Source organism: Bos taurus, chromosome X (genome assembly GCF_002263795.3).
Source record: "Bos taurus isolate L1 Dominette 01449 registration number 42190680 breed Hereford chromosome X, ARS-UCD2.0, whole genome shotgun sequence".
In the NCBI taxonomy this organism is placed as follows: Eukaryota; Metazoa; Chordata; class Mammalia; order Artiodactyla; family Bovidae; genus Bos; species Bos taurus.
The window spans coordinates 36,257,428-36,276,333 of NC_037357.1; the positions used below are offsets into that span (position 1 = coordinate 36,257,428).

At 44.9% G+C, this 18,906-nt stretch overlaps 1 protein-coding gene across 3 annotated transcripts in view; it reads left to right on the forward strand.

Moving 5' to 3' along the window:
- GAB3 (GRB2 associated binding protein 3) overlaps nt 1–18,906 on the forward strand; it is an 89,114-nt gene that overhangs the window by 19,914 nt on the left and 50,294 nt on the right. For 2 of the 3 annotated variants that reach the window (XM_005227646.5, NM_001192307.1), the window contains exons 2-4: nt 8,944–9,247; nt 12,210–12,423; nt 12,997–13,469. In XM_005227646.5, the coding sequence (XP_005227703.1) occupies nt 8,944–9,247; nt 12,210–12,423; nt 12,997–13,469 (991 nt within the window). The remainder of the gene's footprint in view (nt 1–8,943; nt 9,248–12,209; nt 12,424–12,996; nt 13,470–18,906) is intronic. The other variant, XM_024987902.2, reaches the window with a different exon arrangement.

The window sequence follows — 18,906 nt, forward strand, 5'->3', positions numbered from 1 at the left end:
AGTGAAAACAATGCCCAGTTATGGATGTCACTGGTGATGAAAGTAAAGTCTGATGCTCTAAAGAACAATTTGCATAGCAACCTGGAATGCTAGGTCCATGAATCAAGGTAAATTGGAAGTGGTCAAACAGGAGATGGCAAGAGTGAACATTGACATTTTAGGAATCAGTGAACTAAAATGGACTGGGATGGGTGAATTTAACTCAGATGACCATTATATCTACTACTGTGGGCAGGAATCCCTTAGAAGAAATGGAGTAGCCCTCATAGTCAACAAAAGAGTCTGAAATGTAGTTCTTGGATGCAATCTCAAAAATGACAGAATGATCTCTCTTCATTTCCAAGGCAAATCTTTCAGTATCCCAGTAATCCTAGTCTATGCCCCAACCACTAATGCTGAAAAAACTGAAATCGAATGATTCTATGAAGACCTACAAGACCTTCTAGAACTAACACCAAAAAAGATGTCCTTTTCATCATAGGGGATTGGAATGCAAAAATAGAGATTCAAGAGATACCTGGAGTAACAAGCAAGTTTGGCCTTGGAGTACAAAATGAAGTAGAGCAAAAGCTAACAGAGTTTTGCCAAAAGAATGCACTAGTCATAGCAAACACCCTCTTCCAACAACACAAGAGAAGACTCTACACATGAACATGACCAGATGGTCAACACCGAAATCAGACTGATTATATTCTTTGCAGCCAAAGATGAAGAAGCTCTATAGAGTCAGTAAAAACAAGACTGGGAGCTGACTATGGCTCACATCATGAACTCCTTATAGGAAAAATTCAGGCTTAAATTGAAGAAAGTAGGGAAAATCACTAGACCATTCAGGTATGACCTAAATTAAATCCCTTCAGTGGAAGTGACAATGAGATTCAAGAGATTAGATTTGATAGACAGAGTGTTTGAAGAACCATGGATGGAGGTTCATGGTATTATACAGGAGGCAGTGATCAAGACCATCCCAAGAAAAAGAAATGCAAAAAGGCAAAATGGTTGTCTGAGGAGGCCTTACAAATAGCTGAGAAAAGAAGAGAAGCTAAAGGCAAAGGAGAAAAGGAAAGATATACCCATCTGAATGCAGAGTTCCAAAGAATAGCAAGGAGAGATAAAAAAAGCCTTCCTCAGTGATCAATGCAAAGAAATAGAGGAAAACAATAGAACTGGAAAATCTAGAGATATCTTCAAGAAAATTAGAGATACCAAGGGAACATTTCATGCAAATATGGGCACAATAAAGGACAGGAATAGTATGGACCTAACAGAAGCAGAAGATATTAAGAAGAGGTGGCAAGAATACACAGAAGATCTGTACAAAAAAGATCTTCACAACCCAGATAATCACAATGGTGTGATCACTCACACTCACCTAGAGCAAGACATCCTGGAGTGAGAAGTCATCTGGGCCTTAGGAAGCATCACTATGAACAAAGCTAGTGGAGGTGATGGAATTCCAGCTGAGTTGTTTCAAATCCTAAAAGATGATGCTGTGAAACTGCTGCACTCAGTGTGCCAGCAAATTTGGAAAACTCAACAGTGGCCACAGGATTGGAAAAGCTTAGTTTTCATTCCAATCACAAAGAAAGGCAATGCCAAAGAATGTACAAGTTGCACTCATCTCACACGCTAGCAAAGTAATGCTCAAAATTCTCCAAGCCAGGTTTCAACAGGACATGAACTGAGAACTTCCAGATATTCAAGCTGGATTTAGAAAAAGCAGAGGAACCAGAGATCTATTGCCAACAGCCGTGGGATCATTGAAAAAGTAAGAGAATTCCAGAAAAACATCTACTTCTGCTTCATTGACTATGCCAAAGCCTTTGTGTAGATCACAACAAACTGTGGAAAATTCCTCAGGAGATGGGAATACCAGACTACCTTACCTGCCTCCTGAGAAATCTGTATGCAGGTTAAGAAGCAATAGTTAGAACTAGACATGGAACAATGGACTGGTTCCAAATTGGGAAAGGAGACTGATATTGTCACCCTGTTTATTTAACTTATATGCAGAGTACATCATGAGAAATGCCAGGGCTGGATGGAGCACAAGCTGGAATCAAGATTGTCAGGAGAAATATCAATTACCTCAGAAACACAGATGACATCACACTTATGGCAGAAAGCGAAGAGGAACTAAAGAGGCTCTTGATGGAAGTGAAAGAGGAGAGTGAAAAAGCTGGCTTAAAACTCAACACTCAAAAAACAAAGATCATGGCATCAGGTCCCATCACTTCATGACAAATAGATGGGGAAACAATGGAAACAGTGAGAGACTTTATTTTTTTATGCTCCAAAATCACTGCAGATGGTGACTATAGCCATGAAATTAAAAGACCCATGCTCCTTGGAAGAAAAGCTATGACCAACCTAGACAGCATATTAAAAGGCAGAGACATTACTTTGCCTACAAATGTCCGTCTGGTCAAACCTATGGTTTTTCCAGTAGTCATATCTGGATTTGAGAGGTGGACCATAAAGAAAGCTGAGTACCGAAGAATTGATGCTTTTGAGCTGTGGTGTTGGAGAATACTCTTGAGAGTTCCTTGGACTGTAAGGAGATCAAACCAGTATATCCCAAAGGAAATCAGTCCTGAATATTCATTGGAAGGACTGATGCTGAAGCTGAAACTCCAATACTTTGGCCACCTGTTGTAAAGAGCTGAGTCATTGGAAAAGACCCTGATGCTGGGAAAGATTGAAGGTGGGAGGAGTAGGGGATGACAGAGGATGAGATAGTTGGATGGCATCACCGACTCGATGGACATGAGTTTGAGAAAGCTCTGGGAGATGGTGAAGGACAGGGAGGCCTGGTGTGCTGCAGTCCATGGGGTCACAAAGAGTTGGACACAATTGAATGACTGAACTTAACATGGGGTGTTAGTATTCAGCCACTGTGCCATAAAGGAATTCCCATGTGGACTTCAGGAGCTCTTTACCCAATACCCTTGTCTTTGGTGCCTCTCCCTACTGATTCCCAGGTACCTCAACCCTCCGGAATGCTGAACTGTCTTTCCCAACTTGGCCAGATTGCCGTAGTCTGTTGGGAGTCCCTTCCCTATACCATCAGTTAGAAACAGGCTTACAGGCTGTGAGCTAGAATGCTAGAGTCTGAGACTCAGTCACATTGTTTTCTTCTCCTATACACCACAGCTGACTGTTGCTCAATGTCAGAAGTCATTGGATTCAAATATTTGGTCTAGTTTTCTAGTTGGTTTTGTGGGTGGGGGCAAGTTCAGGGCTAAGTACACCAATGTGGCTAGAAGTGGAAGTTCTCCCAGGTGGTTCAGGTGCAGAATAAAAGTGGGGGAATGTCTTAGGTTCCTGGGGCTGCTGTAAGAGTACCACAAACTGGGTAGTTTTAAGCCACAGAAACATACCATCTCCCAGTCATGGAGGCCAGAAGTCCACAATCCAGGTGTGAGAAGAGTTGGTTCCTCCTGATGGCCATGAGGGAAGGTGTGTTCCCCGCCTTTCTCCTGGGATTGGAGAGGCTGTCAGTGCCCTGAGTCTTCACATCATCTTTACTCCATGCATGTCTGTGTCTCCAAGTGTCCCCTGTTATAAATGTGCCTGTCATATTACATTAGGGCTACACCAAAGACCTTATTTTAACTGGATTACCTCTGTAAAGACCCTGTCTCCAAATAAGGTTACCTTCTGAGGTGCTGAGCACTAGGACTTAAACATTGGAATTTTGAGGCAGGAGACACTTCAGTCCATAACAGGGAAATTCAGATTCAAGTCTCAGTCCTTCTTCCCTGGATAACCAAGGCTGCCACTGCACAGTGCCTGCCTCAGCCTTGCAATCACTTGCACCTTTGTTTAACCTGGGTGTCCCTTTCTATCAAGAAACCAACCAGGAGGTGTTTGTAAACAGAATCAGCAAGTTGTATTGAAGATGGTTGAAGACAGCACATAGCTTTCATTATCAGAGGGATTAGATCCAGTTATTCCCCAACCAATTCCAGGCAAATCAACAGGTCTGTGATCTCCATTACAGCTTTCTAGAGGAGTTTAGTTTCACCTCCTTCACATCTGAGAAATAAGCACAAACACTTTTCCACAATGTTACAGGATGTTGCAGGTTTTTGTTGTGGAGATAATGCTGGTAAGGTGGTAATGAGTCACATTAGTGGCTGTGGCAGGAAAGGCTGATGGGAAATAGATCCTTCATGGCCAGAGCTAGAGGAGCCCTCAGGGCCCAGTGGGGTACAGTGGGGGGATGTGATGCCTGGTGCCCTGGGGGCCAACAATCCCATGTCATTTTACAAGTTACTTTCAAGGTGACAAAGTTTTGCTGTGGAGTTTGCGATCCTGCCCTTGTGAAATGTGAATCTCTCCCCACGGGAAGAGCTAGCAGCCCCTCCCATGCCTGGCACACAGTGAACACATCCATGAACATGCCCTGTCCAGAGGAATTGTTTTAAAATCCTTTTTATTGTCAAAGAAAACACAAATATAGCAAACCACATAGGGCAAATGTATAGCTTTATGAATTTTTCTTAGATGACCGCACCCTCCCCTTGTAACCACCAACCGCTTGAAAAATAACTTAGCCACCCACTGCTGGAGCCTCGTCATGTACCCCATCTGAACCACAACCTTCTCCTGTTCCCCATATATGACTACTATCCTGACATGTAGACACATCTCTTCTTTGCATTCTTTAATTTTTTATTACTCAAAAGGGCATCCCTTAGACACAATAATACAAAAGAATACTATTCAGGCATAAAAAAAGAGTGCCACAATGCAATTTGCGGCAACATGGATGGATCTAGTGATTATCATAGTAAGTGAAGGAAGTCAGAAAAAGACAGACAAATATAATATGACCTCACTTATATGTGGAATCTAAACAAATCATACAAATGACCTTATTTACAAAACAGAAACAAACTCAGAGACATAAAGAACAAACTTGTGGTTACCAAAGGGGATAGGGCAGGAGAGGGATAAATTAGGACTCTGAGATTAGCAGATCCAGACTACTATACATAAAAGAAACAAAGATCTACTGTATATCATAGGGAACTATATTCAATATATTAATAATAACCTATAATGTAAACAAATCTAAAAAAGTATATATATATATATATATATATATATATAGATGTGTAACTGAATCTATGTGCCATACACCTGAAATTAACAGAAAACCAGAAATAAACTACACTTCAATAAAAAATAAGCCCACAGAAAATTTTTGATTTATCTTTTAAGATTCATTTACTCCATAGATCCTCTCGGCCCTTCTTTTTCTTGTCATTTATCTGTTGAAGAACCTGGGCCTTTGACCACAGAATTTCCCACAGTCTAGCTTTGTGGGTGGAACTTTCACATTTGCTTATTCCTCTTCATAAGTTAGCAACTGTTGAGGGCAAACACCGCTGCTTGCGAATGCACTGCGGCAAGCAAAATGGTGAGATTCTAATTGTATCATTGGTTTTCCTTTATTAGTCAGCATACATTTGTGAAAAGATCATGAAGTGTTTCCCTCACCTGCTCTGAGGATGACACATTCTTTTTCTTTTTTAATATCATGATGAACTCTCAGGTTTAAATATATTTGATGGATTTCAAGCCACTGTGATTATTACAATTTATTAAAGCTTGAATTGCTCCATCTTTGTCCAATGGGAGTGTCTTCATCTTGACCCCTGAGTTCTTTCGATAAATTCCTTGCAGAACGGTGTCCCTGTGAAGAGCTTCACTTCAGTGCTGGCTGACTGCTTTTTAAAGGTCTTTGTCATGAGTCTTTCACTTCTAGAAGCCTGGTCCCACCTACTTAGTAAAATGCTCCAAGAAAGTGTCATTTCAGCTTTGGTATTATCACAAGTCTTGGGCAGAGATTAACAACTCGAGGGAGGGTGTGCTCGTAAGTTTCGCACACAGACTGTGCTGGATGTGGCTGCATCCTTGGCCCTTCTTTACTTTCAGCTTGGCCACCACATCTTCCTGAAGGAGGTCTCTTGGGTATGCCCATAGTATCTTAGCTCTCCCTTATCATAGCGCTGATCTTGCTGACAGAAATTGTCTGTTTATCCCATGTGCCCATTTCCTCTGTTGCCCACAAGACTGAGTGGCAGGGCCTGTTCAATGGCTGGTTCACTTCCATTCCCCCCCGTGTCTGCCCACTGGCCAGCCTGTTAGGATGTCAACAGATAATTGCTGAACGAATGTCTGTGTCCTTCTCCTAGCAGAGTGCTCCTTCATGGGATTGAAATCTTCCCGTTTTGTCTCTTCCCCCTCTCTCAGCACCCCAGCTACTTGGTGAGCCCTAATCGTGTTCCCCAGCCCCAGCCCACCAACACTGTTATTCAAGGCTAAGAAATGGGTTTCTACAAAACAAAGAGCAGTTAACTTGAAACTTGTTTCAGCCTCCACTTTGACTTCCTCTTTTAGAAACATTTTTTGGGAAGTACAACAAAGTTCCTCTTCACATTTCCCCACCAAAGTGGCCTTTGGAAAGTTTGGGGTACCCCTGGTGCCCCAGGGCGTTCTCTCATCCTGACAGTGACGCTGGAGCTTCCTCTCATGGTCAGGGGCTCCACGCTATCCAGTCCCAGGTTTTTGTGACAGAAAGTTCTCCAATCATTAATGCTTCTTCTTCCATGACTCCCATAAGCCTACACAAATGCTGTTATTTCTGTCGTCTTAAAAACAAGCACTTAATTACACTGCTTTGTCCCTCTTCCAAGGGGTCAGATGTCTCCTGAGCGCTTTCAGTTCAGTTCAGTTCAGTCGCTCAGTTGTGTCCGACTCTTTGTGACCCCATGAATCACAGCACGCCAGACCTCCCTGTCCATCACCAACTCCGGAAGTTCACTCAAACTCACGTCCACCGAGTCGGTGATGCCATCCAGCCATCTCATCCTGTGTCGTCCCCTTTTCCTCCTGAGTGCTTTACACCATCCCTAAAGGCAGACCCTAGCCAGGCCTTACCTGCCAGGTTCTGTTTCCTTTTCCCTGTCCCAACCTCACATGGGGTGACTGCTCGCCTCCACCCCCCCACCACCCTTCTGATTCTGCCTCTTGCCCAGCGTCAAAGGGGCTTTCCATTCTGAGCCCTGATTGCAGGTCATATCCACCATTCAGCGCCTCATCAAATTCTCTGTTGCCTCAGATCTTGCAGCCCCTGGGCAGGGAGGGAGCTGAGAACACCCCACACGGGGCTTCTCTCCCCCTGCCCTGCCACCCTAGTCAAAGCCAAAGCTGGTGGCCTTCTCAATGTGTCAGGCCCAAATGACACTGCAGTGGCCTGTGGAGCAGCCTGTCCTATTTCAGCTCTGGTTTCTTTTCTTTTTTGAGCCTGGACTCAACTTTGCCTAATCATCTGACCTCAAGATTTGGCTGTTTCCCAGATTCCTATAGCATTAAGGGAAGTTCATTCCTATTATGGTGTTTCTCAGGAGGGCACAGAGGATCGCTTTAGGCCAGACAGTGTGCACCCTCCATGCCCCCAGCCTTCTTGACTGGCAGCACAGGGCTATCTTCAGATGTCCCCGAGGGCATCTCAGTTCCTTGATGGAGGAATACTGACCTAGGTGGTGGTTGCAGAAGTGTCTCCCGCTTTATGATAAGTGTGGAGATTCCTTAAAAAACTGGAAATAGAACTGCCATACGACCCAGAAATTCCACTGCTGGGCATACACACTGAGGAAACCAGAATTGAAAGAGACACGTGTACCCCAATGTTCATCGCAGCACTGTTTATAATAGCCAGGACATGGAAGCAACCTAGATGTCCATCAGAAGATGAATGGATAAGAAAGCTGTGGCACATATACACAATGGAGTATTACTCAGCCATTAAAAAGAATACATTTGAATCAGTTCTAATGAGGTGGATGAAACTGGAGCCAATTATACAGAGTGAAGTAAGCCAGAAAGAAAAACACTAATACAGTATACTAATGCATATATATGGAATTTGGAAAGATGGTAATGATAACCCTGTATGCAAGACAGCAAAAGAGACACAGATGTACAGAGCAGTCTTTTGGACTCTGTGGGAGAGGGAGGTGGGGGAGATGACTTGGGAGAATGGCATTGAAACATGTATAATATCATGTGGGAAACGAATCACCAGTCCAGGTTTGGTGCAGGATGCAGGATGTTTGGGCCTGGTGCACTGGGATGACCCAGAGGGATGGTGTGGGGAGGGAGGTGGGAGGGGGGTTCAGGATTGGGAACACGTGTACATCCGTGGCAGATTCATGTTGATGTATGGCAAAACCAATACAATATTGTAAAGTAATTAGCCTCCAATTAAAAGAAAAAAAAAAGAAAAAAAATCTGTAAAGAATTGCTGGCACTACCCATCTCTCTACTTCACAGTACTGATTTTCTTTTACTTCACATTTTCTGATCCTTGCACCCTCCCTCGAGTTCACGTCCATTGGTATAATTTAGACAATCATTAACTTAAACTAATGATAATCTGCTCTCCTCACCAATGTGTATGATTTTCCCTTTCTTGTTGAGCAATCCTCTACAAGTTCAACGACTAGGTTAGGTCGCACTGGATTGAGGTATATAGGGGTAAGAAAGCTTCCTTCCTGCCCTTCACTATTAGAGTTTTCTTTTTTTTTTTTTTATTTGGCTGTGCTGGGTCTTAGTTGTGGGATGAGAACACTTAGTTGTGGCTTGTGGGATCCATTTCCCAGAGTAGGGATCAAACTTGGGTCCCCTACATTGGGAACTCGGAGTCTTATCCACTGGACCACCAGGGAAGTCCCTAAATTTTTTTTAAAGCAGGGTGCCCGTAAATTTGTGTTGCATGCCTTTGTGATGAGTGCATATTTCTACTCGACCTGGCGGCGTGACTCCCATGGCTACCCCCCACCGCGATAACCAACGGGAAAAGTGGAAGAGGCCGAGTGCGCTCCGGGGCTTCCTATCACGGGGGCCAATGTCCACTTGCCTCTCCCACAGGCCTGGCGCCGGCGCTGGTTCGTGCTACGGCGGGGCCGGCTGAGTGGCGACCGCGACGTGCTGGAGTACTACCGCAGCCAGCGTGCCAGCAAGCCCATCCGCACCATCGACCTTAGCGAATGCGCCGTCTGGAAGCATGCGGGCCCGGGCTTCGTTCGCAAGGAATTCCAGAACCACTTCGTGTTCATTGTCAAGACCACGTCTCGCACGTTCTATCTGGTGGCCAAGACGGAGGAAGAGATGCAGGTGTGGGTGCACAGCATCAGTCAGGTCTGCAACCTTGGCCACCTGGAGGACAGAGGAGGTAAGAGCCCACTCAGGGTGGGGAGTCGGGGGGCTGAGGCAAAGGTGTTGGCCCCAAGTGCGCCAGGGGGGTAAGGGAACTGGGTGGCCAAGCCCGGGCACTGCCCACAGAGCATGAGGAGCCACTTTGGTCCCTTCAAAGCCGCCCGGTGGCTTTGCCATCATCAGGACACGCAGGCAGAGAAAGCACAATGTGGGTGGGGACGTTCTGTACAGCTCTGATTTTTCCCACACTACTGCTGCTGGTTTTTCTAGAAATATCAAATATTGCTGTCTTTAAAAAAATTCTAGGAACTCCAGATTTTCTGTTGCCTATTGTGTTGTTCAATGCTAAATTTTAGAAAGACAGAAGTAGGCTGCCTGTCATACTCAGGGAAGGTTTCCGCTTATGTCCAAGTGGCTCAAGGTCTCTGCAACGGAAATGAGTTCTAAGTTTGCTCTGAACCATTTTGGGGCACTGGGAGCAAATGACCCATGTGGCTCTTTGTCTGCCACTCTTGCTCTCTCTTTTACACGCACACACGCACATTGCCGTTTCTATGTAATATACTGGCTATAATGCACTTAAGGTTACAATTAACTTCCCTTCGTGGATGTTGCTATTGAGCCCCTGGCACCATGCCTTGATCCTCAAACTACAGACTTCGAGTCTTCGTTTTTTTTTTAGCCTCTTAGCCTAGCAGGCCAACCTTACCCTTAAATCCCATGGCATACAGTTGCTTCACCCTTTCCCTCCTTAACTGGGTGCTTTATCGTCTTCCACGGAAATAACCACATTCTAACACTAGGTGGCGCAGAAGAGTCAGAGTTGCATCCCTCTCTAGACAGACGTGAGGCTGTGTGTGCTTCCTGCCAACGAAGTCCTTTTCTTTTCACGACGCAGGCAAGCTTACTAGGTGAAGCTACGCAGTTACACCGTTGAACTTTGAGAGCACTCGAGTAAGAGGAAATGAAATGATGGCAGTCTGTTGCCCTTGCTGCAACAGAGTTTCTTTACAAAGTTGCACTGAATTTGTCAAGACACTGTGCAACCCAGCAGAGCCTTGCTGCTCACTCTTCATGCCTAGTCCCTACCTTCGGTGCAATTAGATGCATATTTGTGTTTCATGTCGTATGTGACTTCTGTTTCCTCATTTGGCAGTGATGCTAAAACGTAAATACATAACATGTTTCCCAGTATGCCAAGGGGAGCACAAAGGAGTAAGGCACCAGGCACGAAACAGAAAGTTCTGGCCTGAAGTTGGAGGATGGGCAAATCCCCCATGACCTCTTCTGTTCCCTGTAGCCTCCCCCCACCTTTGTTTGGAGGAGGAATAGATGGGGAAACAGTGGAAACAGTGTCAGACTTTATTTTGGGGGGCTCCAAAATCATTGTAGATGGTGATTGCAGCCATGAAATTAAAAGACACTTACTCCCTGGAAGGAAAGTTATGACCAACCTAGATAGCATATTCAAAAGCAGAGACATTACTTTGCCATCTAGTGAAGGCTATGATTTTTCCAGTAGTCATGTATGGATGTGAAAGTTGGACTGTGAAGAAAGCTGAGTGCCGAAGTATTGATGCTTTTGAACTGTGGTGTTGGAGAAGACTCTTGAGAGTCCCTTGGACTGCAAGGAGATCCAACCAGTCCATTCTAAAGGAGATCAGTCCTGGGTGTTCTTTGGAAGGAATGATGCTAAAGCTGAAACTCCAGTACTTTGGCCACCTCATGTGAAGAGTTGACTCATTGGAAAAGACTCTGATGCTGGGAGGGATTGGGGGCAGGAAGAAAAGGGGACGACAGAGGATGAGATGGCTGGATGGCATCACAGACTCGATGGACATGAGTTTGAATGAACTCTGGGAGTTGGTGATGGACAGGGAGGCCTGGCGTGCTGCAGTTTATGGGGTTGCAAAGAGTCGGACATGACTGAGTGACTGAACTGAACTGAACTGAACTGAACTGTAGGGGTTGATTCCTCTTCATCTCAGAACCAAGCCTAAAGGGGCTGTATTGTGGCTTCTCACATAGAGTGTTTGGTTCTGTCTCTGGTAACCATAGGTAGGCAGCACATCATGTGTACCCTGGCCAGTAACTCCATTAAATGCTTTTGTGTATTAGCTCTTCTCATCCCCAGACCAACTGTGTGGCAGAGGTACTCTGAGCGTAACCACTTTATAGAGAAGAAAACTTGGACCAAGCAGATAACTTGCCCAAGGTCACGACAGCTAGATATTAGAGTCTGCACTTGAATTCAGGCAGTTCTGGGCCACTCTGACTCAGGAGTCCTAAATTCCTGCTAACTTGGTTCAAAAGGGAAATAAAAGCAGGCTTTTCATTGGGAGTTTCTGAATGTGGGCTTTACCAGCCATCACAACACTTTATTTCTTTCATTCCTTTTCCTTAGACATCACTAGCGGTCAATCATTCACACTGCTCTTTATGTGTTACTTGTCTCTCTCCTCTGGTGGGCTGTAAATGCCAATGGGGGCAGAGTCTTTGTCTTGGCTGGCAAAGTTAGAACAGTCCCGTGCACATAGTAGGTGTAAGAGAAAGTATCTATATAGACATAAGTAGACATATATGTCTATATCTGCATGCCTGCACATGTGCCCAAATGCATATGTAAGTATACGTATATATATTTGTTATGCATATATATGTGTATATTTGTTGAGTGAATAAACAGTGATGAATGTAGAGTTGTGGCTGAGGGCCATGAAGAAGCTGTGTGTAGACTATCTGCAGATTTTTAGGCCAAGAATGATTGCTTTATTTTGCCCTTAGTTGATTCAACACTTCACTCTTGGAACATTGGCCTTCTTCCCCAGACGTTGTTTATAGCTTGGGGAAATGGTCTTCTCCATCAGTACAAACACCAGCTGTGATTTTCATCTTCTGTTTGGCTTCTTAGATGCCATCTGAGAAACTGTGTTCTAGCCATTCTTAAACATTCTGCTGGGAAACGATTTGTCCTGCAGATTCCATGGAGAGTGGCTGTTGCGCCCCCTCCTCCGCACAGCCCTCCCCCTCCAGCTCCCTTCTCACCAACTCTGCTGTCTGCTCCCTGCCAAGAGATGACCTGAGCACTAGTACTGTAGCCACTGAGGAAACCAGAAGTGAGTCAGAGTTGTTCTTGCTTCCTGATTATCTGATTCTATCCAACTGCGAGACGGGAAGACTGCACCACGCCAGGTATGCCTCTGCGCCCGGCCTCCTCCATTGGCAGAACCCACACTGCTTCCTCTTGCAGCCTCTGTGACTGCCATGCCCTCACTGCAAATCAGGCCGTTTAGCTGTAGCATCTTCTAGTGGGTGTATCTCTGCTCCCCTCGCTTCCTGCTGCCGCCAGGGCAGGGCCAGATCCCTATCAACCACTATCAAGGCCGAAGCATGTGGTACACCAAACAGAATGACTCAGGCATTTTGGCGTTGTGGCTTTCATTTCTAACCTTGCATTTTCATTTGTATCTTCCACTTAGATGATGAGAAAAATCAACAAACCTTTTTTTTTTTTTTCCCCCTACATCAAGGGGTTGCTGTCACTAAGGGGTGTGGAGGGAATGTCACTATAAAAGTTAAAAAAAAAAATGGCAACATTAGAGTAGGGGGCATGATGGCAGCATGGCCTTTTTTCCCCCACAGCATGGCTTTGCGGTGGGTGGGTGGCTTTCTCCTTCAAACTTCTGCCAAAGGTGTAGCAGTACCAACAGCCGCTGTGGGGACTTGTGACCTCTCAGTCAAGTGTCTGTGCTTTTCTTCCCTCAGTCTCCCCACCAGATGTGACAGCTGGTCAAACTCAGAGCGCTCACTGGAGCAGGCTTCCTTTGACGACGTCTTTGTGGACTGCCCACAGCCGCCACCCTCTGGGAGCTTGGCCTGCCCTTCACACCCTGGGAACGGGTCTCAGGAGGCCCCCTCCATGAGGCCCCAGGCCACCCTGATCTGGATGAAAGATGTCAATGGCCCATCCAGGGACCACTTTGCTTTACCACTGGGGGAAACTTCCTTAAATTCTTGGTTTGATCAAAACCAAGCTTCCTTGCCCTATGGGGTAAAAGAACTAGATGTGATGTCTAACATACCCCCTCCTCGCCCCCCTAAGCCGAGCCATCTCTCTGAATGGTGGCACAAGGAGCAGTTCCTGTGCAGAGGGCCCAGTAGCCTCAAGAAGCCAGAAGGCACTGTGGTGCCCAGAAGAATCTCCCTTTCTGGTTTAGACGACATGAGGACCTGGAAAGGTAAGTGCTGGATGATGCTAAACTTCAGGTACTGACAGCAGCCGGCTCCTCTTTGCTTTGGGTTTCCATGTCAGCATCCTTTCCTCAGGCCATTCTGGTGTCCTAGCGGGGTCAGGCCCTAGGTGGAAGTGCACATCCGGAAACCCCCCACCCCAGTCCCAGCGTCCCCCTGCTCATCTCTGTCTGCAGACTGGAAGATATCCTTGGTCCCTGTAGATGCTGAAAAAACTCAGATTCCTGGTGCCCTAGCCATGCCCCTGCCCATGTGATGGCCTCCCCTCCTGAGACCAGGCTCCTGGTGTTCATTTGGAGCCACTCAGGGACCACTTGGTACAGAAGGTAGTGTCTTTGGCTTCTGCGGAGGGAGGAGAGCAGAGCTCTTGTCTTCTGCTGCTGCTGCTAAGTCACTTCAGTCGTGTCCGACTCTGTGTGACCCCATAGACGGCAGCCCACCAGGCTCCCCCGTCCCTGGGATTCTCCAGGCAAGAGCACTGGAGTGGGTTGCCATTTCCTTCTCCAATGCATGAAAGTGAAAAGTGAAAGTGAAGTCGCTGAGTTGTGTCCGACTCAGCGACCCCATGGACTGCAGCCTACCAGGCTCCTCTGCCCATGGGATTTTCCAGGCAAGAGTACTGGAGTGGGGTGCCATTGCCTTCTCCATCTTGTCTTCTAGTTGTCAACAATTCCATCAGCCTCATCCTTCATGCCACCTGACGTGTTCTTTCCAACTTCTCCCCAGCTAAGCTGAAGTGCTTTTGGCCAAGCTATCACCATTGAGGTGACGCTAACCTAGCCATCTCAGCTCGGTCCATTGCCATGCCCTCCTGGAGCCCCTTTTGGCCTTCTTCTGGAAATCTATTGATTCCCATGGGGTTCTGTGCACACTCTCTGTCTCCTTCTCTCCTGCTGTACCTCCATCCAAATGTTGTGTTCTTTTGCATGAAAGTAAACAGAGGCTAAAACTCTTTGCCATGAAGTGATGGGACCAGATGCCGTGATCTTAGTTTTCTGAAGGTGGAGCTTAAGCCAACTTATTTTATTGGAAGGAAGAGTGGAAACGAAAGCACTTAAGTGGATCTTTTGCTGCAACTTATTGGAAAGGTAAAGATCATTACCTTATAGAAAAGGTAAAGATAAAGGTAAAGACATTCACGTCTCGCCTTGGTGGCCAGGGAAGTCACCCTCCCTGAGGCTGGCTCTCATTGTCACTGTGTTCCAAGGTGTGCTCGTCAAACAGAGCCTGAAATGCCATACTGAGAGACCCCATCTTGGGCAGGTTGGTGTCATGGTCACCGAGTTTGTTGAAGGATCTCCCCTCTTATTCAGGTGATGAGTCTTGGTGAAATGATGCAAGCAGAAGTTGTGTTGTCAGTGGTCAGTTGGCATGGTTCCAGTAGGGACTGATGCACCCTTTTTTTCAAGGGTGTAGCACACATTCTATTGCATTCTGCCTCTTGCTCTCTCAGTCATCATGGTTTAATTTCTTGATGTCATGAGGATTTCGGGATTCAGCCACCTCATTGGTTCTTCCCAAACAGTGTCGAACAGGAAGCCACCACGGCTCTCAGTGAAGAGTGTCTGGCTAACTGGGAGGTTTGTTTTGAAAATCAGTTGAAATGAGTATCCACCACATTGTTGGTTCCAGCACATAATAGGTGTTTAATATTTTTCTGTGTCACATCTATCCTATTAAATATTTTCATGACTGGATAAGGAAATCATTATGACTAACAGTTTATGTCAACCCAAATGTCTTCTTCAAGTAATGTGGAATCTTGTATTCAGTACATTGATCTGATCTTTACTTTGAGGAAATGTAATATGTAAATCTGAGCCACACTCAGCTCCCAGTCTTGTTTTTGCTGACTGTATACAGCTTCTCCGTCTTTGGCTGCAAAGAATATAATCAATCTGATTTCGGTGTTGACCATCTGGTGATGTCCATGTGTAGAGTCTTCTCTTGTGTTGTTGGAAGAGGGTGTTTGCTATGACCAGTGTGTTCTCTTGGCAAAGCTATATTAGCCTTTGCCCTGCTTCATTCCATATTCCAAGGCCAAATTTGCCTGTTACCCCAGGTGTTTCTTGACTTCCTACTTTTGCATTCCAGTCCCCTATAATGAAAAGGACATCTTTTTTGGGTGTTAGTTCTAAAAGGTCTTGCAGGTCTTCATACAACCATTCAACTTCAGCTTCTTCAGTGTTACTGGTTGGGGCATAGACTTGGATTACTGTGATATTGAATGGTTTGCCTTGGAAACGAACAGAGATCATGCTGTCATTTTTGAGAATGCATCCAAGTACTGCATTTAGGACTCTTTTGTTGACCATGATGGCTACTCCATTTCTTCTAAGGGATTCCTGCCTGCAGTAGTAGATATAATGGTCATCTGAGTTAAATTCACCCATTCCAGTCCATTTTAGTTTGCTGATTCCTAGAATGTCGACATTCACTCTTGCCATCTTCTGTTTGACTACTTCCAATTTGCCTTGATTCATGGACCTGACATTCCAGGTTCCTATGCAATATTGCTCTTTACAGCATCGGACCTTGCTTCTATCACCAGTCACATCCACAACTGGGTATTGTTTTTGCTTTGGCTCCATCCCTTCATTCTTTCTGGAGTTATTTCTCCACTGATCTCCAGTAGCATATTGGGCACCTACCGACCCGGGGAGTTCCTCTTTCAGTATCCTTTCATATTGTTCATGGGGTTTTCAAGGCAAGAATACTGAAGTTGTTTGCCATTCCCTTCTCCAGTGGGCCACAATATACAAGGCTGTATATTGTCACCCTGCTTATTTAACTTATACGCAGAGTACATCTTGAGAAATACTGGGCTGGAAGAAGCACAAGCTGGAATCTAGATTGCCAGGAGAAATATCAATAACCTGAGATAGGCAGATGACACCACCCTTATGGCAGAAAGTGAAAAGGAACTCAAAATCCTCTTGATGAAAGTGAAAGAGGAGAGTGAAAAAGTTGGCTTAAAGCTCAACATTCAGAAAATGAAGATCATGGCATCTGGCCCCCTCACTTCATGAGTAATAGATGGGGAAACAGTGGAAACAATGTCAGGCTTTATTTTTGGGGGCTCCAAAATCACTGCAGATGGTGATTGCAGCCATGCAATTAAAACACGCTTACTCTTTGGAAGGAAAGTTATGACCAACCTAGATAGCATACTCAAAAGCAGAGATGTTAGTTTGCCAACAAAGGTCCATCTAGTGAAGGCTATGGTTTTTCCAGTAGTCGTGTATGGATGTGAGAGCTGGACTGTGAAGAAAGCTGAGTGCTGAAGAATTGATGCTTTTGAACTGTGGTGTAGGAGAAGACTCTTGAGAGTCCCTTGGACTGCAAGGAGTTCCAAACAGTCCATTCTAAAGGAGATCAGTCCTGGATGTTCTTGGAAGGACTCATGCAAAAACTGAAACTCCAATACTTTGGCCACCTCATGTGAAGAGTTGACTCATTGGAAAAGACTCTGATGCTGGGAGGGATTGAGGGCAGGAGGAGAAGGGGATGACAGAGGATGAGATGGCTGGATGGCATCACCGACTCGATGGACATGGGTTTGGGTGAATTCCAGGAGTTGGTGATGGACAGGGAAGCCTGGCGTGCTGCAATTCATGGGGTCGCAAAGAGTTGGACACACGACTGAGTGACTGAACTGAACTGAACTGACTGAATATGTAAATGTGCAAAATCTTCATGTGATTTTGAAAACAACCCCTCCTCTCCTCCAAATGTGGAGAACACATACATATCTGTCAACACACCCCTGTAATGAATTATACCTCCTGTACTAGGCCGACTGGTTCTCAGATCCTGTACATAGCACTTTATCTCCATGTTTATTTGATCCCTACTTCATTATCTAGTATTTTACTATAGTTTCTGTACATATTTTTCTTACTTGAATGATGCACTATCTTTTATATTTCACACTAGGAACTGTGTTTATGGCTTTAAAGGTTATATTAGAAACCAGTACAATATTGTAAAGTAATTAGCCTCTAATAAAAATAAATAAATTTCTAAAAAGTAATTATCTTTAAAAAATCTAAATAAACTATCTTTAACTCTCTTAATTTCCCCACCCCGGATCCCTTAAAAAGATTTAAAATACAACTGTATTATTGGAAATTTCACACATTTACAAAAGTAGGAGACTGTGGTATGATGAACTCCCATATATCCATCCCCCAGTTCAGTTCAGTCACTCGGTCGTGTCGGACTCTTTGTGATCCCATTGACTGCAGCATGCCAGGCTTCCCTGTCCTCCACTATCTCCCAGAGTTTGCTCAAACTCATGTCGATCAAGTTGGTGATGCCATCCAACTATCTCATCCTCTGTCATCCCCTTCTCCTGCCTTCAGTCTTTCCCAGTATCAGGGTCTTTTCTGATGAGTTGGTTCTTCGCATCAGGTGGCCAAAGTATTGGAGCTTCAGCTTCAGCTTCAGTCTTTCCAAGGAATATTCAGGGTTGATTGCCTTTAGGATTGATTGGTTTGATCTCCTTGCAGTCCAAGGGACTCTCATGAGTCTTCTCCAACACCACAGTTCAAAAGCATCAACTCTTCAGCAGTCAGCTTTCTTTATGGTCCAAGTCTCACATCCACACATGACTACTAGAAAAACCATAGTTTTGACTATACAGACCTTTGTTAGCAAAGTAATGTCTCTGCTTTTTAATATGCTACCTAGGTTTGTCATAGCTTTTCTTCCAAGGAGCAAGTGTCTTTTAATTTCGTGGCTGCAGCGATTTTGGAGCACAAGAAAATAAATATTTCCATTGTTTCCCCATCTATTTGCCATGAAGTGATGAGACTGGATTCCACGATCTTAGTTTTTTGAATATTGAGTTTTAAGCCAGGTTTTTCACTCTCTTCTTTTCACTTTCATCAAGAGGCTCTTTAGTTCCTCTTCACTTCCGCCATAAGAGTGGTGTCATCTGCGTATCTGAGATTATTGATATTTCTCCTAGCAATCTTGATTCCAGCTTGTGCTTCATTCAGCCTGGCATTTCTCATGATGTACTCTGCATATAAGTTAAATAAGCAGGGTGACAGCCTTGACATACTACTCCTTTCTCACTTTGGAACTGATCCATTGTTCCATGTCCTTTTCTAACTGTTGCTTCTTTATTTATTTATTTAAATTGGAGGCTAATTACTTTACAATATTGTATTGGTTTTTCCATACATCGACATGAATCCACCCGGGCGTACACTTGTTCCCCATCCTGACTCTCCCTCCCACATCCCTCCTCATCCCATCCCTCTGGGTCATCCAAGTGCACCAGCCCCAAGCATCCTGTATCATGCATCAAACCTGGACTGGTGATTTGTGTCACATATGATAATATACATGTTTCAATGCCATTCTCCCATACCATCCCACCCTCCCCCTCTCCACAGAGTCCAAAAGACTGTTCTA